This window comes from Topomyia yanbarensis, chromosome 1 (assembly GCF_030247195.1).
Source record: "Topomyia yanbarensis strain Yona2022 chromosome 1, ASM3024719v1, whole genome shotgun sequence".
In the NCBI taxonomy this organism is placed as follows: Eukaryota; Metazoa; Arthropoda; class Insecta; order Diptera; family Culicidae; genus Topomyia; species Topomyia yanbarensis.
The window spans coordinates 18,199,997-18,224,996 of record NC_080670.1 but is presented as its reverse complement, the minus strand read 5'-3'; the positions used below and the strand labels follow the sequence as shown (position 1 = coordinate 18,224,996).

Below are 25,000 nucleotides of genomic sequence, written 5' to 3'. Positions count from 1 at the left end.
ATTTGAATAGTGACTCTTGTTTCGGTTGATAGGGTTGTTCCGAAAGCGTTGTTACCTTATACATAGTTGGTTGAGCAGAATGGTCCTGGAAAAGATGGTTCCTTTGAAATGCGATCCAGAAGGATATCATCTGAGATCAAACGTATTACTGTTATATACAAACGACGCAAAACCTTGCTGAAAATGTCTCAGCATGGAAAATAAATGGGAAATTTAAACACATGACAAAAACACTCCATTCATAATAACTGTCTATTCAAAACCAAAACGATATTTGAATGCTAAAAATTGGACACGATTTAATTTTTTATTGCCACTGCACCCATAAAAAGTGACCACCCCAAAATCATGTCCGTTGCTAACCATTATACCAAACCGACCACGGTCACCAATGAGTCAGTGTCGGAAAACAATCAAAGAATCGAGGTTGGCAAGCTCTTATCGGAATTGATCCATCAATAAACTGGACTTGCAATCATCCATCGCAGGACGGGTCGGGTAGCGATGGGAAGCTTCGTCCAATTCATTCGATTGGAACTGATGGAAAGGTGATTTATGATAATTGAATCGAAGACCTTCTTCGCTAACCAAGCGATGAACGGGGTTTGGTAGTTAAACAATTTTGAAAAGTGACAAAATCGCGCGACGGCCCCGGTTTTGGAACCATGATCTCAGATATCACATTTCAATGGTCCATTGATTCGCACGCGTTCGGGCAGAAACAAAACGCAGGATTTTAAATTAACAAAACTAATTTGCGTGGCAACTCGCCTAAGTGGTGTGAATTTGCCACCAGCTGATGCGCACTCGGTATTACTACGGACGGTCGCTTCCCAGGCCGGATCAGGTGGACGAAAACAAATATTTATAACTTAATCAACTCATATCGACTGTGTGACACGGCCGCCGTCTATTCGAGCACCGCTTACTAAGCATCGGCTGAATGGAAATGGCTGTGCACAGTTTTATGGGTTGGACGTAAAATTTTGAAATTGATTAGTTTGATGATTAGGTATGTGATTTTGGTTCGATGTGATTTGCCAGAATCTACTGAACTGAATATTTTCGTGCAGGTTGTAAAAAAAATATTTTATATAATCCAATGTTCAGTAGGTGGAATATTTTAGGACAGGTTTTGTGGGCATATTTTAGTTTTTTATAATACATCTCTTGGTTTTCAAGCTCTGGTTCAATCAAGATCTTTTTATTCTTTCAGAAAAAAGGTAAAATTTTCCATCATAATTATTAGTAAAACAGTAATAGGTCAGTCTTGAAACAATAATATGGATCTGGGGTGCACTACAAAGATGGCAACCCTCTTCTTCGAACAAAACCAACCTAGAGGCCGTTTGGAATCCATGGACTGAGTATTTTGGGAGATTTTCTCGATTAGGTGTTACCAAAACACTCATTCGTGGTAGCCGAATGTGCAAAGATTCTAAATCGGAGACGAAAGTGTATGTAGAGTTTTCTAGTTTTTTTCAAATCCCTACTAACAATTACTCTTCGCACTTGTGGCTACTGCGCAGTAGGAAATTTAGCATCGGACTAACATTTCTTTCCTCCTACCGGGATCTACATTCCAACCTGGAAGGATGATTGATGGACTGCCAGCCAAAAGAGTACGCTGAGATGGGTCACAACAATCACATTACAAAAAGCGATTTGCGAATAAAGATGAAAGCGAACAGAATAGTTATCAAAGTACAAAGTGTAGTGAATTTTGTTTGTGTCAAAACCTAGAAAAAAGCTAGAAGTTAGAAATAGAACTGCATTTTGAATCGTTTGGATTTAAGTTTAGCTGCCAAAAACGAATCTAATCGAACATTAGTTTTATTTTATATAGAAGTTTCAAAGTAGAACTGGAACTGAAACATTCACATCCCTAGCAGAGCGTTTTGTTTTATAATTAAAAACTGTTATACAACGTCGTTCTATTTGTTGCTAATTTTAAAACACGTTTAGAACTGTACAACTTTACATGTACAATACATGTAAAGTTTTCAGCACAGACACTTAGACCCGATAAACAGGGGAAAAATAAATTTGAATGCACCAACGCTGAAGGCATGGCGAGACATGAATTTTAGACTAAACACACGCTAAAACTGCTGCTGGGTACAGCAAGTTCTAGTTTTAAAATTTTCAGTTTTATATTATAGAACTGCCAAAATTATGAATCTAAAACTGAAACACTCGTGAACATGCTCTAACTCGATCATAAACCAACCAAAGGGCCGACGTCACAGTGATATCGAATCGAGAAAAATAGCTTTGAGAATTCGCTTCGGAAATATAAATCGTATTTTAACAGTGTTAGCATACCGCGCTTTCAAATTTATTAAAATACTTTAAAGCAATACTAGTTTTCGGAAGCATAACTAAATTGTTTGATTTACTAACGTTTTCGTTGATAAAATTGAAAAAAATATATATTTCGCCGAGTGTTGTTATGAAATGTTGATTAGGCCATTTTCGAGATGCGGTGTGAGAAAATTTTCGCGTGACGAAATTATTTTGCTAATATTTTGCTATTATTATTTATTAGTCTATTTAGGGGTAAAATTCACAAGCCCGTTTCGTCTGTAGATAGACTTTCGTGCACATTTTGAAAGCAGCGAAATAAATATTCTCACGTTAAACTGCACGGGAGACAGCAAATAAACAAACCGAATATCTTATGCACAATCCTAGAGAGGGCGTTAAATTTTTTTTTGTTAGCCACCGCAACAACCAAACTATGGTAGGGTGACGAGCCCATTTTCGCTATGTTTCTATTGTCACCACACCCATTTGAAGCCGTTGGTTAGAGCAGTGTCTGCCATCTTTGTTCAACGCATTGAGTCTAATGGTAGCGCAACAATAGGGGCACTCGATTCGAGCTTCTGTTGCGCTCAAACACGAGAATTTCACTGTTTTGAGCGCATTTGTGTTATTATATTGGTTCTTAACAACGAATCAAAGCTGTTGATGTCAATTTTTATGCATTTCATTGATTGTAGGCCGAGAAATTAACGAACCTAATGGAAACTACCCGGTCAAACCATTCGGAATTTGATTCGGAATCCTGAATGGAGTCAGTATGAATTCCAAATCAAATGCAACAACCGATTCTGAGTCGGAATCGGTTGTTGCATTTGATTTGGAATCCATAATGACTCCATTCAGAAATCCGAACCGGTTCCGGAATGAGTTTAACTGGATAGTGGCACCTTGAGCAGATTAGTTAAATATCCTGTTCACGCTATTAATATATAGATGTCGCAGTACACAATCCCAAACCAAAGATTTCAATAAGAATTTCCTCATTGATATCTTTGCCTAAACGAACAGTAATCCTATGCCGTTTTCGTTGGCAGTGCACCGGTGTAATGGAGTGCATGTTTTTAGCAATTTCGAGCAGAAGTGTCAAAGTGCAAAAACAGTGCACTCCGCTACAGTGGTGCACATCAATCGAAAAGCCCATATGGAACATCCCAGTCAAAAAGGGCAAGTTGCTGGCTAACGGGGGGCTATTTGCCAACTCGGATGCGCTAATTGCCCTTCAATTTGCCAGCAAATTGCTGGCAATTAGGGGCTATTTCAAATGCAGCATTTGGGCGATTTGTCGCCGTCATTTTTTAGCCGCTCTACCCGCCCTTAAATCGCCCCCAAATCGCCCAGGGAACGCGCCATTTAATCGCCCTTAATTGCCTAATATGTAAATTACAAATATTACTTATTTTTGGATTCATTATCTACTCATATAAACTTATCACTACACAAGGTTATCACCACCAAATTATAGGAAGAATCAATGGTTAAATTGGCATTGCACACCAAAACTTACCACAATCTGACTTTTATTAAGAGTTTAGGTCAGATATCTTGTTCCACTATATTTACACACGGTTCCACAATTTCCCACATTCGTTGGCTAAATGAAGTGCACTAGACAAACAAAATACAAGCGAGAACACGCCAATCGTTTAAAAAAACTTATTTTAAACTTAAGCCAAACATGAACCGCCATGTTTGAAAAACGCAAATACAACCAAGCCCTTTTCAGCCGCCAGAAAATTTGTCTAAGTGTTGAAATTGCCTTTAAATCGCATTCGCAAATTACATTTGTTCCTAGAGGCAATTAGCACAGGCGAGTTGAGTTAAACGTCAAACTGTTTAAATCGCCTGACCATGTTCGTCCGCATTTTTTTTGACAGGGATACTGCAGACATGCGGAAACAAAATCAGTAAAACTAGCAACCATGAATATTTACGGGAATATTTTTCACGGATGATCCCATAAGCTTTAAATGGGCTTCCCCATTTGCATCCCCTCACGATACCCTGAAGCTCGTTTGGCTGCACTTTTTGATAGTACGTTTGGCTGCACTTTTTGACACTTCGCTAGTCTGTGTACAAAATGTCTGTAGAAAATGTGTTGTTTTTGTATTTGTGCACTCCACTGCACTGGTGCATATCAATCCAAAATGTTATCTGGAGAATAGTAGAAATTTAAACCAAAAATTCCAATCGAATCAAAACCAATGTTTCCATTCGAGCAATGTAAACAAATATGGCAGATTTAGGAAGTAACGGGTGGGGAGTTATGAGATTGAAATAAAAAGAATACCTAACAAACTTTGCCACGCTACCCGGTCAAAAAAAATGCGGACGAACATGGTCAGCCGATTTAAACAGTTTGACGTTTGATTCAACTCGCCTGTGCTAATTGCCCCTAGGAACAAATGCAATTTGCGAATGCGATTTAAAGGCGATTTCAATACTTAGACAAATTTTCTGGCGGCTGAAATGGACTTGGTTGTTTTTCGCGTTTTTCTAACAAGGCGGTTCATGTTTGGCTTAAGCTTAAAACTGTTTTTTGAACAATTGGCGTGTTATCACTTGTACTTTGTTTGTCTAGTGCACTTCATTTAGCCAACGAATGTGGGAAATTATGGAATCGTGTGTAAGTATAGTTGAACAAGATCTCTGAGCTAAAGACTTAATGAACGTTCGATTGTGATAAGTTTTGGTGTGCAATACCAATTTCACCATTAATTCTTTTCTCTAGTTTGGTGGTGATTACCTAGTACACTGGTAAGTAAATGTGAGTAGATAATGAAAATAAGTATTATTAGTAATTTTCATATTAGGCAACTAAGGGCGGTTAAATGGCGCGTTCCGTGGGCGATTTGGGGGCGATTTAAGGGTGGGTTGGGCGGCAAAAAAATGACGGCGGCAAATCGCCCAAATGTTGCCAGCAATTTGCGGCCAAATTGAAGGGCAATTAGCGCATCCGAGTTGGCAAATAGCCCCCCGTTAGCCAGCAACTTGCCCTTTTTTACTGGGTACTCACAGGTAGAGGTAACATGTTTGTGCACTGAACAAAGAACAAGCGATAGGTAAATTGCTTGCTTGCTTCACTAATGCCTATAGCTACGCGAATTTTTGTGCTTCTGCTCTATACGAATTGAGACTAATCACCCTGATGGGTGGATAATGTTCGATCGACGAGGGAGATTTTTATTGCATTGTTAGTCACGCTACTTGATGGCGGCGGATGCTCGTCACAGGTATAAGGATTTGCCTATTTGAATTTCTCGCCATTCGTTTACCCTTTGTTGTAGCAACAGCAAGCAGGAGCATCTCATGTATGGCATGTCCACATTAAACCACTCGTTTATCGACCGGAGGAAAGGCTGCCCGCAAACAGTGCTGGCATCTAATTCCGATCGCAGAAAATATCGTGACAGTGAATTAAGACACCAGACGATAAAAAAACTATGTGATCTCGCTGTAGAGGCAGGGTACGATGACTGTCGTCAATGCCATAGTCATGTGTTCTTTCTGCGATGTCATCATATCCCAGAGATAGCATAAGGGTTTGTGCATTGGACCGGAGTCCCAAGGGTTGCAGGTTCGAATCCTGTCCATGGTAGAATTTTTTTCATATAACTGCTTTCGCTTAACTCACCATTTCGATCTGTTTTCCCCTTTGGATACCATCAAAAAGTATTACATAAGGTATTGTCACATACGTCAAAAACCAAAAAAAGAATTGTCATTTTTTATACATTCTTGTGTGATAGCCCTGAAAAGGAATTTATTTTTATGACGGTTGAAAGAGCCTTCAACATCCAATTTACTTGACTTTAGTACAACATTTCCGACGATAGCAACAACTGCTGCATTCGAACTAACTGGCTAAAGTTATTCTACTTCTCTCCGGTTATGTCTATGACATTACCCATCCATCTTTTTTTGTATCGATTATTGAGGTTTTAACCTTAGGATCACTCACCCTCGTTAAAATAATCTTTTCCTTTAATGCCTATTTAATATATTAACAAAATACTAAAGTTCATGCACGTCCCTCGACGGTCTCCTCCCTCAAAGAACGCGCTAAAACCAAATTTAACTAACCTTCGATATATGTCTTAACAATACATTCATCCGTCAAGCATCACCAAACAGACTCTAGGACGGTCTTATAGTGTCATCGAGCTGATTACAGTTAATACATTGCCAAAGCACTCATCGAAACACCATAGCTGTACCACGCATTGCGCCAAACACTTGCCCGAATGGGGTATATCATAATTACATCACTCAACAATAACGCATCTATGGTGAATGGATTCAATTTAGCGATCCATTCCTTGTGTCAAGAAGAGATGCCCACTTGTACACCTGAATGCCACATTAGAGATAGTCAGTAGAAGGTAGGTAGGTGGTTCCCAGCAAAACTATCAACATTTTATTCGCATCACTGTCAGCTTTGATTTAGACTCATGTCTTCCAAACGGTGAACATATATGTACGTTCAGTCAGATCGTGTAGCTCATCAGTGAGACCGAGCCGCACACCGATGAGGTGATCAGCAATTGTAACCGGTTGTTGATGTCGAGGTAGTTAGGCAATCCGACTGTAGTGTAGAGCCTACATATATTATATCGCGCATCTCTTCGAATAACAGACCCGTTTACCTAATGCAATAAAATAAAATTGATGAAGCATACGAATATGGTCGGTTGAAAGTCTATTCCTTGGTTTCTACTGCTTAGCGAGGTTTCTGTACAGAAAAAAAGCCAGCTGCCTTGCGGGTTGTGCACTTCGAATATGGCATGGGAAATGACAACCGTGTGGAACTTTGCTCTCATACCATTACCTACCATGCTCTCTGATGGATGTGAGAATGGAATTTTTTGTAAGTCTCCAGTTCATTTCAAATGATTTCGCGCAGGTTGAATGAATGTTTATGTAATGTTTGATTTACCTTTCCTCACAATCTTCTAGTTTAAAAACAAACACAATCGTATCGAGTTTCCATTGCTACTTCACCAAAACGTATTGGACAAAACTTTCCCAGCAGAACGCATTCACGATCAATGTTGACATTCAAAACCATATCGCTGCTCACCCCGGAAACAACAAAGTGCACCGAAATTCGATCAGTTCAAAAGACCTGGAATGTCGTCCCAAATGCTGTCCTCTAACTATTACAAGACAAATGTCACCATACAATAGGAAATCCCTTCAGCTAGCTTGCCGCGGTATGCTTTCACTCTACGAGTTCTTACCCGATAAAGCACCCGGACCTAGGAACCGAATTAGAGGAAGAAAAAGAGAAACGCAACCTGAAGCGTGAGAAAAATCATGCAATCTTCCCACCTCATCCATCCCTAGTGGGTTACCAAACAGATCAACCGTGTCTGCATTCGGTCCACTAAATTCCAGTTCATTTTAGATTTCATGAATAATTCCCAGCTCTCGGTTCTGCAGTGATCGTTTTTATAGATATTTCACATTTTTTTCTATACCTGGCCCACCATCTCCGTCCGTTCTTTCGCAGATTGTTCCACGGATGAGCAGGTAAATAGTAAATGGCGAAGAGTGTAGCGTTTTATTTTGTTTTATTTTTTATTTAACTGACCATCTGGCAACCAGCACTTCACTGAGGTACCTCTTGCTATGAGTAACAGTGTTCATGAATGCTGCTCGAGGGGCTACCCAGAAGAGAGCTTTGATTTAGCGGATGGTCATGGAACTGGTGGGGCTGATGGTTGAGATGAGGGGGACTAATGGAACCTGCGAATAGAACCCCCCGTGTGTGCAGCGGTTTGCAAGCGGCATTGAGTTTTCGGCCAGCACGTCTCGTAATTAAGTGGGCATGCGTTGGATCGTGATGCTTGATTGAGTGTGTGATTTGGCCTAGGTGTCTCGATATGGAGACAATTCGATTTAGGCAATCGGGTGTCCTTGGTTCGGATCATCCGCCGGGAGGGTGAGCTGGATTTCAACGACTTCTAACATGTGTTGGAAAAATATTTTAAATCCAATGCCAATGTACGAACCGGTTATAAATCTGTAATCATAATCACCAGAATCATTATAACTGATGTCAAGGTATCGAAGGATATGTTAAATCAACCATTTCCCCGCATAATTAGCGTCAGCAACCGTTGACGTCTCCCTTCTAAGCATTCGCCAGCAAATTTTCGAACGAGGTAACACACTTTTACAAACACATAACCTAACAGCATGCTCCAACCACCAGCGCAATTATCCGCGTACGTTAGTCGATTCCAATAATGTACCCCTCGTTTGCCAGGTAAGGTTTTGCCGTAATAAAAGCCACAGCGCAAATGTACCGCAGTACTTATTTAGCAAAAGACGATGATGACAACAACGACGACGATGGATGATGGGGTGCACGAAGCATTACTCCCTCTCTGGGAAACGGAGTAGTTATACGTTCGTTCACATTTAGACGGACTGACCTGGATTTCCATTGACAGGCCGGTAAATTATTGCCGTGGCTGAAGCCTTCTCTATCTTGTCGGAATTACGACGACATCGATAGGTATTGGCTGCTGCTGCAGCAGCAGTCGAAACCCGCTGCCACAGAGACCCCATTAGAGCCCATTATGTCGAGAAGTACCGCACTCTTCAATTCTGAACTAGTCATGCCTATGACATTGTCGGATTCCATTCCCGCCGTCCGTGTATTTTCATTTCTCACGGAGTTCTTTTTGTTGGTAGTAAAAGCCATGTAGTGACCGAGCCGCGTTCTAAGCAAACATGTGAATAAAATACCGGATTACATCTAGAAAACATAGCACAGATGCCGTGATCGCAGCATAATGAAGCATATTGCATCCTCTCGGTTTGGAAAAATGCCTCAACCTGACCCCGGTTTTCCTTTTCCGTCGTTCTCACACCGTTGTTCGTTTTGGTTTGTTTTGTTGTTTTTCTACCCATCAAAAAAAAATTGGTTGCATTCAGAAGATATTCGATATGATCTTTATAAGCAGTCGTTTAGATATCCCCTGGTCCCGGTACCGATGCATGCTTTGAAGTGCCTTCGCTGTCGGCCGAAGATCGTTTAAACGCATATCCCGAAAAATTATGTTCCATTCCACCTTCGACCAAAGGTGCACGGGATCGATGGGAGTAGGCAACAGAAGCAGGTTTCATTCATGCCTGAGCATCGTCTTGCTGTTACGTGAGCATATACGATGCTACTATGTATATACCTACCCTCATCGAAATAGTACGGTGGGGGCTCCGGGTTCATGTGTAGCCTATTCGAGAGATGGTCACGAACAAAAGCGAAAGAACAGCAACAGGTGGTTAAGAGATGAGCCGCGCTTTCCAGATGAGAGCACAAAGTGGAATGATTGTTTATTTTTACAAGAACGTTCTACACTATGTGTGGGTATATTATACTTAATCTTCTGGCTGGCCAGACAACGGTGTTTGAACTCTGGAGTGGGGGTTCGTGGCCCTTGAACCTGACACATAGGAGCTACCGCGCAGAAACGACTCCGCATCGGTTAGGGAATTCCGTCAGCCTGTTTGTATATTTTTTTTTTCAAACCAATTCTTTCGCTCGTACTATGTACATGTGGGAGGGAATTATGATGATTGAGCAAAAAATACGCCAGCATGGGTTAACAAGAAAACTTTTAATCACTTATCTAACTGCGCCTGTCGGTTAGACCGTGGGCTTGGCGCAGTTGATGGGTTGTTTGTCGGACAACAATTGATTTTCGACGTGTGCTAGATAATGGGGATCACTTCGAGTTGTGGCAAATGCACTGGAATAGATAGATCATGATGGATGAGGGGGAGTCACGCGATACTGAAATCAATACAAATACGTTGGGGTTGTGGAAATGTCGAAATGTTTTACCAATAATAGATGAGACATTTTCTAAGAAGGTTTCAAATTAGATTTTTTTATATGATAGCCAGTGGCGAACCCAGTGGGAGGATCCTGGGTGTCACGACTCCCGAGTTTTTTTAACTGGTGAAAAACTTCAAATTGTTCCTATCTTAAATTCGTTCTAAACTTTATATCATGCCAAACCAAATTCGATAACCAAAACTGATTTTAATTAAATGAGGTTATTACATATTACATATTGTACAATGAGCATTTCAAAATCAAAATTTCGGACCCCCCTCCCTCCGAAATTATTTCTGGATCCGCCCCTGATGATAGCTACTCAGAACAAACTTTTCCATAACTTAGAAGCTTTCAACGGTACACTTCGGTCTCCGATTAACTCGAACTCCTGTGCAATGTTGCATTAGAATTAAATTGAAGTGTATACGATTACTCCGAGTCCCATTTGATTTTCTTGAGTTTGTTGGAAGATAAAGGTGAAGTCCATAGGGATTTTCTTGAGTCGAAAACCCTTCCTTGAAGTACGATAGACTGTCATTGAAGCTTGGTGGTCTTCCCTGAACATTTCAGGGTTTTCAAAAAAAAAAAGTGTATCAAATTCGCATCATGCCTGTGAAGTTGGCAGTTTCTTTCGAATTCAAAGACTTTGACTATAGTTTCAAAAAAAATGAATTACGATATGGAAACTACTAAAACGGAGAAATGTGGAATCAACGGTAGTTTTGGCAGTTTTTTCGATCCTCGCTCCCAGATCATGAGATAACGGTTGTCATTGGAGATTACATACCAAGAACCTATGTTCACTTCTGTGCCAGGAATATCCCAGGGAAGCTACTTGGGACTGTTGATGTTTCTGTTTCACTTCTCTGACGGGTATTTAGTGCTTAAGAATCCTCGCCTGTCTTTCTAATCCGCTTAACCCTAGAACGTTGCACTGGGGTACAAATGTACCCCGCGCCATCTTTGGAGCCGTATGAAGACGAGAATTCGGTATTTACCGACCCGGGACCCTAACGATAATTCAATTTTGATTTCATAGTAAGAGTAGGAAAAGTATGTAGATCCAGTTTGCTTTTGGCTTTCCTGTAAGCAGGAATCAAAGATGGCGTGGGGTACATTTGTACCCCAGTGTACGGTTGCCGTTAGTGTTTCGTTCTGTCAGTGGAAATGTGACTCGTGACAATATCAGTTTAAATACTGGTTGTTTTACTATTTATTCAATTAATTCAATTTACTTTTGAAGTAGAAAAAAAATCGTTCTCATTTACGCTGAATTTAACTTTATTATTTTCTATTTTTTATAGTTTTTCAAGATAATGGCTTGCAAGTATAATCTGCGCACAGTAACTACTGTAAAAGTAGCGTTGCGTGTTACCAATGTATAACTGGTCAGAAATATTGTTTTTATTTCAATTTCTGCCCATTTCGTGGTATTTTCCAATACCCGATTTTTCAATTTTCACTCTTCCAAATAATTGCACTTTTTCAAAAATATCGAAATTCCATTTTATTCTATTATTAGACCATTCTTTGAACTTTTAGAATCATTTGATTTTTCTCAAATCGGTTGAAAATTCGCAAAGTTTTAGTGAAAAAAGTCAAAACCATTGTTTCGATAAAGTCCGTACTCTAACCTACACAGCTGTTTTAGGAATTAAAAACAAAGAAATTGATGTATTATTCATTTGTTTTGTTTGCATTTGTACCTGCGAAAGTTTTGATCAAACGCGTGGGGTATGTTTGTACCCCAGTGAAACGTTCTAAGCTTGAGCTTGTGCGACCATCCCTGGCTGCTACTTCGTTATCGATCGGGACTAGCTGAAGTTGCACAGGGAATCAGTAGATAATTGTGCTTGGGACATCTTTCAATGTGCAACTCCTGGTAATCCTAAAGTGTTTTTGATCAATACCGGCGCCGGCCAGGCCCGAACGTAGATCGCGGAAGGAAATGGAAGGAATGGTTAGTCCGAATACTTGCTTTTGCTAGATGCCGTATATACTACTGCGCACTCCACAAGTATTACGGGAGGAAGATATTTTTGTTAGTAAGAGTATAGAAGTTGGATCTACTTCTTCTTTACCGACGTCAGAGAGGTGATTCCACTACCTAGACTATATATCGATCCACCAATTTCATGGACCGGGGACCAACGGCTTTACTTCCCCTTCCGAAGGAAGACGTGACCACAGATTTTTTCACCTCAGAAAAATCTCAACGACTTCGGCTGGAATTGAACCCAGGCCAACTGGAATGAGTGGCGGTATCGCTTACCACTCAACCACCGGCACCGTCGTGTTTGTACCCCAGTGAAACGTTCTAAGGTAGAAAAGTAAGTGTAACGTTCTAGGTATAATTGAGGAGTTCTCCACCAACAGCTTGAAACCTTCGCGGATTATGGTGTAGCAAGAACCGCGTATGTGTAAATCCAAAGAGGTGCTCCGTAATCGAACTCTCAAGAAAGGCTTCCTAGCAGAGCTCTGCCTACCAGACCCTAGAAATTATGTTTATTCCACTACAGTCGTGATTCGCTGGTTAGGCCACACCTCTGTCCAACTAACGAATTTGATTCGTTAGTTGGACCGACTGACAGATATCAAAAACTCTCCAAAGGAGACGTTAGTAGTGTAATTGCATCTATTCACATCTCTAATAATTGTCAGATTGATTGTCAAAGTAAATTTGACATAAGGTTTTGACATTCAGATGCTTTTTAGTTGGACAATGGTCCAACCAGCGGAGGTCCAACTAAAAAGCGGTTCAGTTAAAAAGTGTCCAACCAGCGAATCACGACTGTATCAGGAGAATCTGGGAATACTCCAGAGCAAACAGGAAGAAAATCGTTGCTGCATTCTCTTCTTCTCTTTTTTTCTTCTTCTGGTAGTAAACCAGAGTAAAAGAAGAAAGTATTATGACTGACAAAAACAAAAAATCGCTCCTTTGACCATCTTCATTTCAAGTCAGTAACTCGAGTGTTATTTACAAAAATCTAACTAGTACGAAATGGTGTCTCCACCCGATCAGAAGAGCATAACAAAACAATAACACTATTATAACTATGGTTGATATTTATAACAACTGGAGTTTTATTCAGATAACTGAATTGAAAGTGGATTGCGGACAGTTTTCTATACTATCAATATTATAACATAATCTATTATGAGACCATCATTTTATGAATTGATCGTTTGTTACTAGGTCACTCTCATTAGATGATTATATCTAATACAGTTCTCTTACAGAGGACGTATATACTTTTGGAAAAAAAAATTATATTTCATTTAGTTTGATAAAATCATATCAAATTTTGTTACAATTTTGTTATCATTAGCTAGGTTTTTGTTTTATTTTTTTGTTATTTTAACAACTAACCAGCCGGATCTATAACAGGCTCTGCTTCAAAATATTTTTGAAATAAATAACTCCAGGTGTTATAAATCAGTTATGTCCTTCTGATCGGGCAGTTTTTTGCTGATGTTCTCTCTTTCTACTTACTGCAATTTTTGATTATATATATGCGTCGAAAAATAACATAAAACCACAGATAAATAAAACCAATAGTAATCAATTCAACATCCGACTATTAGAGCCGATTTCTTCACCCTCGCTTAACGTTTAAGCCAGGTTTAAACGTACTGATAAACCAGGTTTAAAAGTTAAGAAAAGGTGACGACATCGACCCTTAATCAATTAGGTAATACCACAGACTAACAGATATAACACTTAAAAACAAAGCTTCGCCCGCTTTAACGGTCATTTTAAATATATTTGTAGTTGGGACTGTGGCCACATTTGAAATTATGGCGCCACTGACATATGAACAAGCATATGGGGGATAGACCACTAGTGAAAAATTGTTCCCAAACCTGAGGGATAACCCACCAGTAAATAAGTGTTTGGGACTGTGAATAAAAGGGTGAGCTAGTGTTCTAGGAAAATTGTCGGATCGATGTTTTTTGAGGGAATTTCCTCATAGTGTTATGTCTGTTAGTCTGTGGTAATACTTTCATGAAAATATTTAAGAGATGGCGCTGCTACGGTGGTGGCTAACGTGCATTAAAATTTATGGGAAAGATATTAAAACTTGGGGTTATGGAGAAACTACAATATTGTAGTTGTAAAATAGATACACATTTGATGCAGAAAAAAATGGGAATAGTTTGTAGAAGTTTATTTAGACACTTACTACAAAATTTTCAAATGAAATCTAACTGTTTGCGCCCATACATTCTACTCATAAGTTTTCACCAAGAGAAAAATTGAAACTCTTTCTCTCACAACTCTCTGTTTCACTTGTTTTGACAGTAGATTCCTCACTAATCGCAATCGGAATGTTTTCTCTTAGAATTTCAGCGCTAATATAACAACCCATTCGAAAAACGATTCATTCAAAAATGGCCGCCGAACTTTTTTTCACTTTTTTGTACGCAAAATACACATATAAATTATTTTATAAAATTAAATTTTCACGACCATATTTTACATTGAACTACCTTGATGCCTGTCCTTTTGCTGGGACAGCTGTCAAAAATGCTAACCCATGTGGCTAAATTCACTGTTCAAGAAGACAGATAGTGTCAAAGGAGGAAATTTTAACATTTTTTTAGAAAATGAATTAAAAATCATTCTGAAGTTTGAAAGGTTGAAAATATATATTGTTATATTTAGAAAGATAAGCTTAATCGGTTTATGAAAAAAAGATTTTTTTTGCTTTATTTTATGAACCAATTCCTGTTTTCGATTACCTGCCCTATTTGTCACTGAAAAATAAAGACACGTCCGGACGATTCGGCAGTGCTGTTCTTTTGATACACTTTGTTACCGATTTTTAACGAGCAAATCTCGACAAACATATGATTAGGGCGTATAAGCCAACTGTCAAAATCCACTTTGAGTTGAAATTCCGAACAAACTGTTGCTCTCCAATCACAGATGCTAGTAGTAAACAAAAGAGAAAAGTTGTCTCTTTCATTAACTGCTGTAAACTGTGTTCGGCCAGAACGGTTTGTCCGGAATTCTCCTTTAATTAAGTTCTTGACGGCCGGTCTCACGAACACTAATCCTGGTTTCTAATCCTGGTTCACTAATCACAGTTTCCTGGTTGAAAACAATCCCATTTACTTTTGCCGTCTTTGTTTATCATTTTCCACCAGCTTGTGATGTAGTATTTGTGTCATGTGGCGTGTACGTACATTAGCCGTAGAAAAGTCTATGACAATTGCAACAGTTGGCATATACACCCTAATGAAATGTTTGTCGAGAAATGAACATTGGTTAAGCAAGTACATCAGTTCTACAGGCTGCACTAACACATGACCGTAAATCCAAGTAAATTCCATAATACCATCATTTCAAAAATTCAGTAAGGCCTAATGTCTTATAACCAACTATTAATATTTTTTCTCAATTTTTGTAGCAAGGTTTGTCTTGATCTGAATTTGTTTTCTTCTACGGACTAACTGTTGAATTTCATTCGCAAATACACATTGACAAATGAGACAATTTTTCATCGCCCAGTGCAGCTCAAGCTGATGTAAGTATGTTTGAAATTCAGTCCACATTTTTACACCACCGAAAGAAAAAAAACCCTTCACGAATAAGACAACGGCGAAGTTGGGTAAAAAATTATAACATAGCTCACCGCTTCACTCGCTACTTATTCGCTGATATACAGTTTATTTTCCCTGTAATAACAGAATACTTGAAAAATGACACCTTTCCTCTTCGTTTTCTGTCACAAGGCCGTTCACGTAATTGATGCTTCAAGGCAACATTAAAGGTCGCTCAGGAAGAGGAAAATGATAGGAAAATTGATGCATGGAAAGTTTTTTGGCACTTGCTGCATGCTCTTTTCTACATTCTTTGAATAATCGATATTTATGCAAAGAAGTTAAGACGACTCAAAAAAAACTTCAAAAAAGTAGCCTAGTGGCTGTATGTTCCAGCTGAAATTTGACCTATATTTTAAAGTATAGATTTCGTATTTCCTATAGTTGAGTGAAGACGAAGGCACTTTGTGAACTTAGTTGTGGAATTTACGTTTCGACATCGTCTCATCAGAATCCGACACTAACTTAATGACAGGATTAAGCTAGCGCCGGTTTGACGCTAGCACAAAAAAAACGGAGACACAGTTTGTGAACACTGAGCAAACCCCTAGTCAAGCGTTTGAGAAATTGGTTGGACAGCAACATTGTGTCTAGTTTAGATGTCTATGACAACAAAAAGCCTGTTACCTAAAATCAGTTTCATCGTTTCCGTTTTAGCGTGTATGTTGCGGGTGGAATCCAGGGCCGAATTGAATATTGTAAATAATTTTTAACAATCGGAGATCCAAACCTAGAACAATTCAATGACTAAAAACTCAAAAATTGTACCCAAAAGTATTATTAGTAACAGTCCATATGCCAAATACATTATGATAATGACGCATAAAAACGCAATTTTAACGACCTGGAGCATGTACAACTATCTCCGACGTGCAGATGGCCCTTCGTCAAAAAACTGCACCCATTAACAAACTATCATCACCGGTATTGAGTAACCGCATATGCACAAGACAATGGTCGGCCCAATATTGCTAGGAGCGAGCCCAGCTGCGCCACAATTACACTTTATGCACCGGAAGAAAGTGGTGGACTTGCAAGATTTCCAAAAAATCAGACCCCAATATTACCGGCCATCGGGAACGTGTGCCACCTGCTCGCACGCGTATACCAATTAAGCCAAAATACACGTTGATCCAGCCCGAAAAAAAACAGGCCAAACGCAGCTTGCACCAAACCAGTTTCGCTTGGATCTTCCTTTTGCATGCGTTACTTTCCGCAAATATAGACGGCACTCTTTGGGGCAGCCTCCGTATCTCATCTTTTTCTCTGTCTCTTTCCTCGCAACATACAACATACCGCTGTCTGCGGTACAGATGGATCGTTAATAGCAGATTTTATAACCAAATTTGACCTCTGTCGTAGCACCAACCCTCCGGATTCCAAACTCAGCTGCTTGCCGTGATGTGATGGAAGGCCAAATGGAGTTTCTTTTTTTTTGCTGCAGTCGACTAATGAGCCACCGCGAGCATCGATCCTCACTCTAATGCCAGCCATCGGTCATCGAATTCAACTTCTGTTGAAACCCTTCTCGATCGTACAAAGCGCATACATGTATGCTCACGGCTGCCACCATCGGTGGAAAATATTGATCATTACGAAATATTCGCACTATTAAAATTACTCAACTCACCGTTAATAGAAGCGACGATCCCGCGAAGATGGTCGGCAAATAAGATAAAAAAAGCGGACCGACAGCAGAAAAGATGATTTTAATTATCAACTTGCTAGAAACGATCAATCATCGGTCAAATTCCTATTTCGGTCGACCGCCGAAAGATCGTTTTTCCACCAAATTAAATTCCTCCCCGAAGCACTGTCGACGATTAGTTATTATGAAATCAATAATTTCTCACACTACTCACGGGGCCACACTCGACTGAAAACCCACAGCCACTCCAGAAATCATCTTTGGAAATCAATTTCCTCGTTGTTTTCGACCCGTTTTCTCAATTAACAGTTGTACGTACTTGAATAGCGCGCCGTGGTACCTACTTCTTTCACCGCATCTACCAGAAGCGGTGGTCCTAGAAGAGGAGATAGCTTTTATGACCGTGAGAAAACAAAAATTGAAATCACTTCTCGACTAATTATTTTCTTTCTCGTCTCTTGCCTTTTTTCAGATCATGCTAACATCTGCTTCGCAATACCTATTCTCCGCGATGGATGGTCGAGTATATTTCGGTGACATTTCGGTAATTTTACCGGCACGCTGGCCAAATTCCTGCATCCCGTACAATCAAACCAGAACGTCAGCCAGTGGCGAACGATCGGATGTAACAATCCGATCGCACACTCGATCGGACTCGCTCATCTGGACGGATCAGTTCTCCGGTTGTGGTGAACCAGGCGATCAGATCTACATCGATTCGGACATCATCGGACGGGATACTATTGGGCGGGAATTTGTCCGCGAATGGGCCAAATATCGGTACGGAGTGTTCGACGAAATCGGATACGATAAAGATCCCATCTATCCCCGGTGCTACATCAACGATGATCACGAAGTTAAACTAACGGGTTGCTCCGATGCACCGGTCAGCGATCATGGACTTTGTGGAAGTTCAACCTCTTCCCCAGTTCCCTACAATATCAGTGACATACTGGACAGAAACGCTCGGACCAGTATAATGTTTGCAGCAGAAGCTCCTAGCGTAACAATGTTTTGCGATGAAGGCACCCACAATCGATACGCACCTTCCAAACATAATCAAATGTGCGATCGGCGCAGTACCCTGGATGTAATTCTCAAACATCCTGACTTTGCTGGTGAAGCCCAAGTAGCGGTTAATCCATCGGTAATCGTCAACACCACCCCAAAATTCAGTTACAAAACCCGAAAATCGACACGCTACGTAATCATCATCGACGAAACGCTCGATATGCAACTACGCGAATCGTGGAGCTTCCTTCGGAGTGCCATCCGAAAATGGGTCGTGTACGATCTACCATCCAACACCGAAATTGGCATGGTCCTTGCGAACGACACTGCTACCGAAAAAATCCTGCAAATATCGTCTCTTCACATTCAAGAAAACAAAGATCTTGTAGCCTCGTTCATTCCATACTCTCCAAGTGACTCACGGCAACCCGCTTGTCTCACCTGTGCCATATCGGACGCCATCAGTATGTTGAACGAACGAACTCGCCTCCACGGCCCGGCTAGCTCAGTCATTCTGGTCGTTGCCCCCGGTATGGATTTCTCGATCGATCACAAATCGCTCGCTAACGCAGCCCGTGCTTCTAAAATTCGCATCACAACCATCAACTATCCGAATGTGATACGTCGCCAACCCCTGGACACGCTCGCTCACGGAACCGGAGGTTCCGCCTTTTCCGTCTTCGAGTGTAAATACAATGGAGAAAGAACTTACCTCACCACATATTTCGAGCTTACGAATGTTCTGTTTAATATCGGAAAGCTGTACTACGAAGGAAACACCAACGATCTGCCTACGGAAATCTATCGCAAGGAACTGATCGACGTCATCGATGACTCCAATCAAATCTCCAAGCGAACAAGTCGAACGGTGACCGGTAGCTTCATGCTTGATTCGTTCATGGGACCTCCGGCACAATTCTTCGTTTACATCCACAACCCGGAGAATCCTTTAATCACAAACCTGAAACTTACAAGTCCAAACGGAAACGTTTACACCTCTCGAAGCGATTCCCGTTCGTTGGTCAAGCAGTTGATGATTTCGGCCGTTCTCAACGAAACGGGCACATGGACGTACACCATAGATCGTTTCAATGGGAATCCTCAGCCTCATTATGTGCAGGTCATAGCAACCCCGCGATCGCGGTACGCTCCCGTCATCCAAGCCCGTGCCTGGATTCATCAGAGTAGATCCGGTGGTCCACCGATCGTCTACGCTGAGGTTAGAAAAGGCGATCTACCGGTCAGCTCCGCCCTGGTCGAGGTTGTAGTTACCCGCCCGGATAAAGTTTGTCAGGCTGGCAGCGGTATGGTTAACGAATGCCGCGAGAAGTTCAAATTACTGGATACCGGTGCTGGCGATCCGGACATTACCAAGGGCGATGGAGTCTATTCGAGGTATTTCAACGCTGAGGAGTTTGGTGGTGCTGGAGCTTACCAGTTCGAGGTAACCGTCAGCGATAATGGCAACACTGCCTACGCACTATCAGAAAGTGGAAGCTATGGAGGTAAGTTCATCCTGGCTGGCATCACTGTTCAAGCAGTAAGAATTTTCTTTTTTCCGTTTTCAGTTTTGTCTGCTAAACAACAACCGGCACGATGCTGTGGAAGCTCTATCGCTATACCACTGAAACAACCCCTGACCCCATTCCAGCGGACTCTACAGCCCATGACGCTGTTTGTAACGCAAGAGCAGTTGAATGAGGAAAGTCATCGTCTAGTCGGCCGTATCAGCGATCTCAGCGCAGACATCGAAGCAATGAGGGTTCGACTTAGTTGGACTTCACCGGATATGGGTGGGAAGACTGTCGCTCGGTACGAGGTGAAGTACGCCACAACCATAAAGGATATCGTCGATAATTTTGATACGGCTGCTGTTCTCTGGCATCACGACAATCCGCTGACATACTCGATCGGAGATGATAGCACATTTACCCTGAACATCACACATGAACCACATTTGATAGGTCAAATTCTATACTTTGCCATCAGACCATTCTCGAAGCTGACGAAAGATGCTGAGCCTGGACCAATCTCCAACTATGTCCGGGTGTTTGTCTCGAAACCAAAACCTACCACGCTGTTTCCTCCCTCCAGCTCCGGTGGGACGGAAAGCTATGATTCCATTTGGTCGTCGTATGATGGAATAAGCAAAAATGACGACGGAATGGATATCATTCCGAGGATTGCAAAAACTATGGATCTTGGATTGGAGCTGCTACTACCGATAATCGCCGGGATTATCCTTTTGCTAGCACTCATTTTGATCTACTGCTACTTCTGTATAGTCAAAAAACGTCACGATACCAATGACGACGAGCAGAAGAAACCTATTAAATGTTTCAAGAGCGATCACAGATTATCGAACAGTCACAGCGTGATAGTCACTGCAGCCGGAAATGCATCTTCTCCTTCCTCAAATACTACCACTTCGTCTTCATCATCTCCGAACCACGTCAACCAACAGTCGCACCTACCCACCTCCGTATCCTACGACATGAATCTCAACGATCATCAAACGGTCGGCATCCCAACAATCTACAACATTGACGACGATATGATGATAACCAAGAAACGCTACAGCACCATGGGCCCAACTCATCCGATGGAACAACAGCTGATTGAAGAACTCAAACAGCAACAGCACATCATCGATTCCCAATCCTTCATTGTGCCAACGAATAACAACTGTGCAGTTAGCATAATCTCCTCCGCTTCCAACAACACAACCCTGACGCGATCCTACAATCCCAACCCAATGCTGCCGAACGGAAGAACACTGAGCCCGTACGAATCGTGGTCTGCCACGCAGCTACTGCAAGAGCACGAACACCATCACCCTCATCATCCACCGACCCTGATGGATGATCTGGTAGACAATAACGGTCCGCATCATTTCTACGGCACTCAACCACACTCGCAGCACGATCAAATGTCCCTTCTGAACAACAATCACCTACACGAAAGTACCCCTCCCGTTCCTCCGCTACCGAACTACACGACGACTAACAATGGCAATAGTGGCCCTGTTTACGTGTACGGACAGCAACAACCGGCAAACCATTCCAACAACGGTTCGGTTAACTCCGTCAACAGTGGAAGCGGACAAACTGGCGCAACAGACACCAAAAAACGCCGGAATGTAACGATGGTCTAGGTCTGAGGGCCGCTAGCAGACTGCAACGTGATAATTTCTTTGTTATGTTATTTTGTATGATTTACAAATTTTGTTCAAAGTTAAGCGCCCATAATTCCCGTTCGTTTGGCAAATGTGTATATTACACATTAGTGCAGGAAACGAGGGAAAACTACAAATTGGATTTCAGTTTGTTCAATCGTCTGCTTTCAATCAATCAATCAATCGAACTAGTCAACTTGGATAAAAGTGTATTTTAGAGACGACCTCACTGGATTTCGATTTGAATAAGTACATTATACTTTCTCGGAAGACGGCCAGTACTGTGTAAACTGCGAAGTATCATTTTGTTAAAGCCAGATCCATTTTACTAGATAGGTGAAATGTGTGAACACCCAAAAGAACGTAAGAGCATTTATGTATATTTTTAAGATAGAAAAAAAGCCTAAGAACAGTTACAATTGTAAGAGTTTAGCTTTGTAAATCGTCAGAACTAAGGTCAATTCGAGCGCACGATGTTTCATAGAGAGTAAATTAATAAACAAATCAATCCTATCAAAACCAATACAAATATGGCATTAATGTATATTTAAAGTAAATGTAAGATCGAAAAAAAAACGATAACAAACAACAGTACAGCTCTAACACCCGATAAACTCCACCAGTACCTTTTCTTATATTACACCATAACCAATCGGTGTTGTTCTAGATAACGCGACAGCTGTCAATGAGTACAGCTGCGGCGCAAATGATTGAACAAATAGTGCAAATAATAATCACGAAACGTTTCATGTGTTGCGCGTCGTTAATCTGTGTAACTGGGAATGGTCTATAACCTACTAATAATGCAGAGTTGAGTCATAGAAAACAGACGTTTAGACTCGTATTCGGTTCGGAATTTGTGTAAACGTTGGCAATCACCATTTCGAATATAATGAGCGATTAGAACACAAACTTCCTTGACCTGATTCAAAGTCTGTACAGATTATCGTGCTCAATAAATTTACAAAAATTAAACAACCGTTAGTAAATGACCCATCGATCGTAGCTATGCAGCTGGAGTACAGCTGTCAAATTACTTGCAGCAGACAGTTGAGTAGATGGTTTGTGGATGTGGAGATGGTGAGTGGATGGTTTCCAATGTAAAAAAATTAAAAAGTTTACACAGGTTTTTACATAAATTTTATTCTAGTCTAAACGTCTGTTATCTGTAGATGAACTATGGCAATACGCAAATTCAACATCGATTCATAAACATAGAACACATTACACTCGACCGAATAAAATTACAGTATAGTCAACCTGTGGTTCGAAAAATTTCTTTTAAATGTTAATTTTACATTTTAATATTTATTTGAATGATTTGGAATATAAGAAAAATAACATGATTTCTAAATAAAGCCATACATGGGTCAAAATTATACACCGTAAGATCAGAGAAAAAGCTCACCGCAAAACTCATTTTGAAACAAAACTCGACGATCCTCTCAACAATGCCGAGAGTGTGTGTGTTTTATATCAGAAAAAATTGGATATCTCATTAGATTGTAAGTTTTGTAACTTAGTTTGTGTACATATACTTTAAAACAACCCAATAAATGAAAATTTATAGTTCTATTTACTTGGTCTGATTTTGTATTACGAAATCCCCGATGTCTTCAAAAATTGCATATAAAGATTTAACTTCGATTTTTTTTACTGTGTTTACTGTGATTGATGCCGATATCATTATTATTGTCATTATTATTATTAAAACATGATGGGCCTAAATAGACTAGAATAACAAAGAGACGCCATCTTAATTCAGTGAAAACAATTCAACTAGCAACCAAGCTACGGCTTACAAGCACCACTGCAAATGTGAAGGCCTCATAAAACTTGTTTGTTGTTATTCTGTTTGTTTCTTTTAGCCAAAATAAAAATCTACTACGACTTCTGGAATCTAAGTTTCTCGACCAGCTATCTGGAATAGAATTTTGCAGCAACAAAACCACATTAGAACAAGAACAATTGCGATTTTTTTGATTGCAAGAGGAATATGTAAAAGCGAGATAATAAACCATCAGAGCTCGTCGCTGTTTAAGTGCTATCTTATGACAAACGCCATTTTGGGGTAAACTGAGTTAGATATGCCACATTAGGACCATCCATAAATGACGCAGCATTTTTTGAGTGATTTTTAACACCCCCTCCCCCATCGTAGCATTTCGTCACAAACCTCTAAATACACCCCCCCCCCCCTGGTAATTACGTAGCTTGACGGTAATTCTCCCCTCCCCCATTGTCCCCGTAAAATTTAAAAAAAAAAAACGATGTTAGTTATGCTCATTTAATACAGCTACGTAGCATGACATGACCCCCTACCCCCTGTCGTCACACATCATCACAAATTTTGCTCGGTGTATGATCAGCATTATAATCTTTCACGTATTTTGTCACCTATTCGCCGCTTGGACAGCGCTGTGGTGCAAAGTACCGCACTACAGCGCCACCTTCATTATATAAATTACAGCTTTATTTTTCATACGACTTTCAATGAAGAATCAAACCATCGTTTCCAACCGTTTCATTCGATGCAAGTATTACTTCTAGAGTTTGTGTCTCGGATAAAATTGAATGAAATATCTGCCCCGTCGCCATCTCCAGACGGGCACCTCGCACTAGTTTTGACAGAACAGTGAAAAAATCGTGGTCACTTCGGGCGTGGATGCATTTTTGCAATATTTTACTAGAATTCGGTCCGTAAGATTATCCGCCATCACAATGAATCGAGCCCAAGTGGCCAGCTTACTGGAGGAAGTGCGAAGATCGCCGGACAAAGCCACGGTCCATCGTAAGTTGGTGCAAATACGAACAGAGGTCATCAACAGTGATGCTGGCATTCAGCACTTTTTCTCACTCGGGGGCATCAAACTTCTTGTGGCTCTGATGGCCAAACCGTACGAAAAAGTGCTGGAGGTGGCACTCAGCATCCTCGGGAACTGCTGCATGCAGAAGGATTGTGCAAAACAGGTGAGATGGTCGGATTTTTTCTGGTATTTTTCACCTTTCGTGGGAGGGACAAAGCAGCTAGAGGTTTGTCGGTCTATTGAAGCATCGCATGTTTTTGACGAATCGGCACTAGAACCGAAAAGATGTGTGTCTTGGATGCTTATGTTTCCAAGTGAAATTTGATAATTTTTTGTTAAAAATAATTAAAATTAATGTAATTTATTTTTAGGCCTACGAAGAGGGTATTTTATCGCCTCTAATATCGTACATCGCGAATTTATCGAATCCAGCAATTCAGTGCCGCGGTTGTCGGTTGCTCGGCAATCTAGCCCAATTTCCCGCGATCACCTACGTACTGGCTAAAGACTGCAGTAGTACGATCTACGCTCTCAACTCGATTCTTACGGAACCGGACAACACTGCCGTGCTGATTATG

At 40.7% G+C, this 25,000-nt stretch overlaps 1 protein-coding gene across 2 annotated transcripts in view; it reads left to right on the top strand.

Moving 5' to 3' along the window:
• The window catches only part of LOC131677043 (calcium-activated chloride channel regulator 1-like), a 144,064-nt gene extending 120,904 nt beyond the window's left edge, over positions 1–23,160 (top strand). The window contains exons 2-4 of one of the 2 annotated variants that reach the window (XR_009303276.1): positions 17,902–19,945; positions 20,009–22,071; positions 22,102–23,160. Coding sequence is in view for 1 of the 2 variants with exons in the window: in XM_058956563.1 (XP_058812546.1) it covers positions 17,902–19,945; positions 20,009–21,594 (3,630 nt within the window). In the remaining variant the exon portion in view is untranslated. Of the gene's footprint in view, positions 1–17,901; positions 19,946–20,008 lie in introns of both variants that reach the window. The other variant, XM_058956563.1, reaches the window with a different exon arrangement.
• The last annotated feature ends 1,840 nt before the right edge of the window (positions 23,161–25,000 follow it).